At 33.9% G+C, this 7,287-nt stretch overlaps 1 protein-coding gene across 1 annotated transcript; it reads left to right on the top strand.

Annotated features, from left to right (window-relative positions):
• Positions 1-2,701: 2,701 nt before the first annotated feature.
• On the top strand, positions 2,702-7,279 carry LOC111389971 (aspartate aminotransferase, mitochondrial). The gene is made up of 6 exons (XM_023014961.1): positions 2,702-3,213; positions 3,402-3,487; positions 5,702-5,908; positions 6,090-6,195; positions 6,295-6,399; positions 6,478-7,279. Exons 1-6 carry the CDS (start codon positions 3,040-3,042, stop codon positions 6,658-6,660), a joined length of 861 nt encoding a protein of 286 aa, XP_022870729.1. The 5' UTR covers positions 2,702-3,039; the 3' UTR covers positions 6,661-7,279.
• Positions 7,280-7,287: the final 8 nt, after the last annotated feature.

The raw sequence follows: 7,287 nt of genomic DNA, 5'->3' as shown, positions 1-7,287 counted from the left end.
CGTGAGATGTCATCATTGGAGCTATACTTTTGTGGCCACCTATGTAGTCTAACCCGGGTGTTAAAACTTTGTTATGGCAATCAAATGTTTGCCCAAGTGGGAGAATGTTGGAATAATTAATAATTCCATATGTAGGCTTCACATTCGATTGCAAAATTTTATGGGTTAGATATATGGCTCATAATGATAATTGTGTTTGGGCCAAATTTATTAAGTGATCAATTGGGTCTTTTACACCATTCGGATTGTAATTAATTTGATGTGGTAATTTAAAGCATGTGGGCCGGAAATAAACCCTAATTAGAATTCTAGTCGTAATGGGATAGCTCAATTATTTCCTATATAAAGGCTAGGTCCCCTCTCCTCTCCATATGTTTTATTGGCTTGCCCCATTGATAGCTAATACTTTTGTGAGGAGCAAAGAGGGGAAGATCTTAACCGCTATTATAATTATTATTCATATCAACAATGACTTTCGCAGGTATGAATTCGATTTATCAATTTATTATTTTATGATTCTTGATTCTTAGCATGATTGAAATTAAATATTAACATAAAAATGTCACCAAATCCAAAGGTATCAAATTTGATACAAAGGTCAATATTGCTTGATGTAGGGATATTCCGTGGGATTTGAAAGTTGTTACCTGAGGTTTAATAAATAAAAACAAACGAAATAGATTAATAAATTCATGAAATAATAATAATAATAATAATAATAATAATAATAATAAAATTTACATATGATCACGTAACGTAGTTTGGAAGACTTGTACTAGAAAGGTGGAACAGTATAAGTTTATTGGTTGGTTTTTTTTTTCATTTTTCTTTTATTTTTGGTCTAACAATAAAGATTTTTTGGATGGTCCATAATTGAAACTGGGATAAGCTTATGGAGTCTCATAAAGGATAAGTATAAGACTTTGGACAAGAAAAAAAGAGATAAGGATTACATTTATTAATGATTTTAAGATTTTATTGCATCATTATTTCAAACATATATAGTAATGAGCTAATCTAAGAAAAATGTGCATGGTGAAAAGTAAACAAAGATCAGATAGCGTCTTTGGTAAGCAGATAGAGTATTTTAAAAGAAAGAGGAGTAGATTTAAATGTGAGGCATAAAAATATTTACGTAGTCGAACTCGGATTAATTAGGATAAAATTTATTTTTGTTGTTAAAGTAAAAAATTAAATTGTGAGACAAAACAATCAAAACTTTATATTGCTAGCATTTACTTGGCCGAGATCATTGTTAGGCATGCATGTCATTAATTAAGAATAGAAATTAAAGTCAATATATATAAAGACGATTAACAATAACAAATTACGACCTTCTAAAATTGAATTATGTTCTCATCGAATATAGTATTTTTTAATGTGCTTATTAGAATGACTATCTTATGAATTACTTAATTTCACTGTATGATAGTTGTTGTTATTCGTGAACTTGAGGTTCTTTAATTTGTAAATGAGTGAGGTGTGCCAAATTTTAAATTATTTATAAATTTTTCAAACCAAGGCCTAATTAATTAATTGATTGAGCTCATCCCAAGCTATTTATTATTAGATAGTAGATGTCGTACATGTGTTTTTTAGGTCCATACTAGTTATTGATTTAAAAATTCGATTGGGGTCCATAAATAACGATTGACTCAACCTTTTGGCTCGTGTAGACTCAACCTGGCTCACGGGTCAACTTGTGTATTTATTTTAAGAAATTAACAAAATAAGCCAAATAAAGAGCCAACCACAAGTTCAAGACGAGGGCCTCACAAGTCAAGCCCACTTAGATCGTGGAAACAAATTGAGCTCGACTCGCCCATGAATCATTTCAATATATACGAGTCCAAGCTGCTCATGAATCGATGAAGAATGAGCCGAACCCACAAGAAATTTGCCATTCCACTTGAATTTAAAAAATATGTGAGCTAGGCTCAAAATTAATAACTAACTGACTAGAACCGTCAAATTTCCCTTTCTACCACACTTGAATTAAAAGTCAAAATTCAAGATCCCAAACACAACAATAACTTATTAGAGAACAAAAAAATGTCACGACCTCATCCTCTTGACATAAAAAAAAAAAAAGAAAGAAAAAAAAACCTTCAAACTCGATACTCGCGAGGCCCCTCCACAAGCTAGTTGAGGATAACCAGCTTAATAGGGTATTCGGGTCGGGACGAGATGGACAGGGGACTTCGCCCCTTGAGCGTGTACTGGTAACAAGAGCCCCGTCCCAGCCCCGCACTGTTTTAACTCTTTTTTCTTTTTTTAAGAATTCAATATTTTAAATGAAAAATTCCGCTAAATTTCATTAGTTCTAATAAAATATGGCGACTAAAATTATCTAAAAATATGACAAACAATAAAAGTCTCAGTTTACCAAATATATTTGAATAATTTAAATTTTAAAAATAAATAAATTAATTAAAAATTTAATTAATAAATTATCATCTCACTTTAATGAATAATGACAATAAAATGAATTTTTAAAAAAAGAAAAAAAAATTAAACAGGTATTGATCGGGGCAAGGGTGAGGCCACCACATCGCCTTAAACGGGTAACGGGGCGAAAAATTAGAAAGTGATGGAGGGTGCCCTGACCCCGACCCGTCATTGTCATTCCTACCATCTTCGAACCCAAACCTCTTTCACATCACCTTGCCCTGAATGAGACGGATTATTTCCCATCTCAGCAAGTTATTTGAGATGGGAATGGAAAACATGGTCTCCGAGCCCACTTATAAAATCTTCCAAGGCGGCAGAACGAGAGTGCTGCTGCTGCCCGGCCCCACCTTGCCGCAATAACTCACGAGCCTGAGGCCAAATCTGTAAATTCAACCAAGGGCAAAACTCTTACAAAACATCAGCATTTTGGCCCTTTTTACAACACCCATCCATTACGCTTCTCGAGGCTTAAAAATCGTTTAAATAATCGCTTAATACTTCATTCATAAATTTTACTCACATTTCACGCACAAAACTCTCTCGCATAGTCGCATACACACCTTATCGATTCTTCTGTTCTCCTCTCCAATGGCGATGATACTTCGCAATGGTTGTGCGGGTCGGATAGTCAAATCCGGAGCTATTCGATCCATGTCCACTTCGTGGTGGAAGCACGTGGAGCCAGCTCCCAAGGATCCGATCCTTGGAGTCACCGAAGCTTTTCTTGCTGATCCTAGTCCTGATAAAGTCAATGTTGGAGTTGTGAGTATAAGAGTTTTTTCGTTTTTGCTAGCAAGTGGTAGATTATAATTGATTTTAATCCACTTTGTTCGGTGAAATTTGAAGTGATTTGAATTAATTAATCTTGTTTTACGAGCTCGGATTTTGTAATTTTTGTCTATTAAAAATATGTAAATTCATTTTATTTTTTTATTTTTTTTGTGTAAAAGGGTGCATATCGTGATGATAATGGAAAGCCGGTGGTACTGGAGTGCGTCAGGGAAGCGGAGCGGAGAATCTCCGGTAATGTGAACATGTGAGTATTCTTTTGTTTTCTACTTATTTTTTATTGTGAAAAAAAAAAGGAAAAAAAAATCATTTCTTTGTAGTTCGTTCCCTTTCTTCTACTAATTTACAGTTGGTAACCGCCATCTGAAATTGCTTGGTCGGCAGCCAAACCTTAATCATTTACCACTATGCCACGTAAGGAAAGTTCGAAACTCAAGACTATGCCTAACTAAATAATGTATGTTTTGTATTTCCATGTAATCGCTGCTTAGTTGGCACGGTGATCGTTTCTTATTTTGGCATCCGCTACCATGGGGCTGTCAACTAAGCAATATTAGTAAGTTCTGAGGAAGGAAGGTGATGGAGTGGTGAACCAGAAATTAAATCGAGGATCAATTGACCCATTGTGACAAACTAAAGTTGAGTAACTTAATTGAGATTTTACTAAAGGTTAAATGAGAGTGAACGAAATTTAACCGTCATATATCGTAGTCATAGGTAGAGATGTATTCAATGTGTATTAGGAAAATGGACCTCTATGTGGGTATCTCTATGCATTCTGATTGTAACTTGCAGCTGTAGTGGTGGTCCTATGTTGTTAACTTTTGATCCAAGATCGTTTCCACTAGCCATTTTGATCCTTCCACTTTTGTCAGTGTATTAGATTCCTGGATGGTTTCTTTCTTCTTTTTTCCCCCCAAAGCAAGTAGCATATTTCATCAGCAAACTCGTTATATCACACCTTTGTTCCATCAGGAAAAAGTAACAAAGAATTTGTTGTAGATAAATGATTTGAAAAATTATTCTATACATATATCAATTGTGTGCTTAAGTGTGGATACTAAGTTATATTTGACAGAACTAGTTAAAGTTGAACGTGCATTGCACGTTATTCTAAAATACTTTATAAGTGATGTAAAAGTAATATTTAATACCAATTTGTAGTAGGATTTGATGAGTCTCGTATGAATTAAAGAAAATAAAATTTAGCATAGAAATTTAAGAGAAGAAAATTGTAGTCAAATTGTATTCTCAAAACTCAATTTCTACGATTCAAATTTTTTGTAATGATGATACTATAAATAAGCAATTTTTTTATATTACATTTGGTACATAAAAATTAATTGTTAATACATAAATTTAAACACTCATTAAAATTTTCAGATACATGAATATGAATAAATTCATCTATAATAACTTTAGATTCATATAATTCAAGACTATCAAGTGAAAATTCATTAAATCTAGGTTAATGTGAATATTAATTAATTGAGAATTAATAACACAAATTTCATAAATGACAATAATTTTGTAGTATTTATTACATATCGAAAAACGAAAAATAAGATATTATTGAAATAATTGAATTGTAAGGGGTTAAAATCGTCCAAAAAATTATTCTCCCTTGATGTGATATTTTAATAAATTATAAATATTTTCAGGAAACTATTAGAAGTGAAAATTAGATCTGATTTGACTTATTTTGTTAAGACATGATTCATCATAATACCATGTCCAGTTTGAAGGTCTGATGCATATATATTAGAGGTGCGAACTAGTTTGATCATAAGACTTTAGGGAAAGTTTTCTAGGTAAATAATGTGTAGATCACTTGCAGTGTCAAACAAATGTTTGCTTATCATGTGTTGGCAATGATGTCTTGCTCTGACTGTGATAGCTGATTTATTTGCTTAGGGGATCTCCATGGACAAATGACTCTTAGTTTCAGTGTTTATCATGTTAGCATAGATGATATTTTATTGTCATTTAAAGAAGACTGTCGGTATCCAATAAAAGAAAATTAAAAAATAAAATCAAGATGTGGAAAATTTGCATGGCTATAGGAATATTTGTGGTTACACTGCAATCAGAAATAGTTGCATGATTTAAAATTTACGATAGACAATTTACTCAATGAAAAGGGATAAACAGAGATGGAAATCTAAGTTGCTTTTATCATCTTTCCGTATTTGGTAACAGTTTAATGGTTTCCCATATGAGGCCTTCTCTTGAAAAGTTTCCAGGGGAATAGGTTTTACTGCAATAACTTTAGTTCAGGGAGAGAGCATCATTAGTTTCACTCTGTGAAGCTACATCATTTGTTTGTAACATTGCTATTTTTGATGTTTTCCATGTACATATTCTCTAGTTATTCATTAAAGCAATGAAGCAAATCAGACAGGTGCCGTTAACACAATTTTCGTTCAATTGTAAATAGACTTAGCAAGACTTGATTTTCCAGGGAATATCTTCCCATGGGGGGAAGTGTAAATATGGTCGAGGAGACTCTGAAGCTGGCGTATGGAGAGAACTCTGACTTGATCAAAGAGAAGCGGATTGCAGGTGTACAGGCTCTCTCTGGGACTGGTGCATGCCGGCTCTTTGCAGATTTCCAAAAGCGTTTTTCCCCTGATTCACAAATCTACATTCCAGTTCCCACCTGGGCAAAGTTAGTATTGCTTTTCAATCTGTGTCTTTCACATCTGCTGTGTGCTTCATGTTTTATTTTGTTATAAACTGACATTTTCGCAACGTTCTTCCATTGGTTACGTGTCATGATTTTATTTTTTTATTGCATCAAATTACTGTTTCTGTCAAGTATTCATGATTTTATTGTGGGATTTCATCAGTCATCACAACATTTGGAGAGATGCTCATGTTCCTCAGAACACATTCCATTATTATCATCCAGAGTCTCGGGGTTTGGACTTTGCTTCAATGATGGAGGACATAAAGGTAAGAAAGCTCGATGATGACCTAAATGTTTTTTTTAATTGCAAGTAGCAATATTTTATGCCTACTGTGTGAGTGTTCTTCTAATTTTTATTGGAACAGAATGCACCAAATGGGTCATTCTTTTTGCTTCATGCTTGTGCTCACAATCCAACTGGAGTGGATCCTACAGAAGAACAGTGGCGAGAGATCTCACAACAGTTCAAGGTTTGCATTCTGTGATGGAGATGCCTGTTACTTTTTAAATTATTGTTCAAAGAATAATAGAGATACATATTATTTCAGGTCAAGGGGCACTTTGCCTTCTTCGATATGGCATATCAAGGTTTTGCTAGTGGTGATCCGGAGAGGGATGCAAAGTCTATTAGAATTTTTCTGGAGGATGGCCATTTAATTGGATGTGCCCAATCATATGCGAAGAATATGGGAGTTTATGGCCAGAGAGTGGGTTGCCTGAGGTACTTGTAACTATGTACTGAACACTTAACCAAGAATCTTTGATATTTTCATCTCTGTTCTACTTAATGACATATACCCAACTGCATATATTCATGACTTTGTGTCTCTGTTCTGTACCGGAGTAATATTAATTCTTAGCTAGGACCCGTCTGCAATCTGCTTCAAAAAAACAGACAACCTTTCTTGATCTGGAATTTTTGTTGAAAGCCAGGCCATTTCATGCAATAGCATGGTGAAAAAGCATGCACGAAATCAGAAAGTACACTAAGTTGAAATACCATAGATGAAAAATGTTTCATTCTACCAGTGTGCCACCACCCTAAGCGCTGTTGTAATTGACTTTCTGTGAGTCTTATGACAAGCCTCTAACAAATTCTTATCAGGGACTACTTGCTACTGCTTTTCATCCAGTTGCATAGCGCATTAATTTGATATTTAGAACTGGCAATTAAATGCAATCATTAAGAGTTCATTTTTCCTTTGGCTCACATTCAGGTGCAAGTTTGTTCAATGTTGTGAATATTAACAACCTAAAAGTCGCTATGTAAGAAACGACAACTATCGTTCTTGTGTGCATTTTCATATATACATTCATTTCTATTTCTTGTTTGCTTCCTCTTCCATTAAACAATATTG

Source organism: Olea europaea, unplaced genomic scaffold, assembly GCF_002742605.1.
Source record: "Olea europaea var. sylvestris unplaced genomic scaffold, O_europaea_v1 scaffold636, whole genome shotgun sequence".
Taxonomy (NCBI): Eukaryota; Viridiplantae; Streptophyta; class Magnoliopsida; order Lamiales; family Oleaceae; genus Olea; species Olea europaea.
The sequence above is the reverse complement of the archived record's forward strand: the minus strand, read 5'-3'. Positions and strand labels throughout refer to the sequence as shown.

Coding starts and splice junctions, on each gene's coding strand:
- LOC111389971 (XM_023014961.1), top strand. CDS start 3,040: ATGGCGATGATACTTCGCAATGGTTGTGCGGGTCGGATAGTCAAATCC. Junction 3,214..3,401: donor ATAAAGTCAATGTTGGAGTT/GTGAGTATAAGA, acceptor TTTGTGTAAAAG/GGTGCATATCGTGATGATAA. Junction 6,196..6,294: donor CAATGATGGAGGACATAAAG/GTAAGAAAGCTC, acceptor TTATTGGAACAG/AATGCACCAAATGGGTCATT.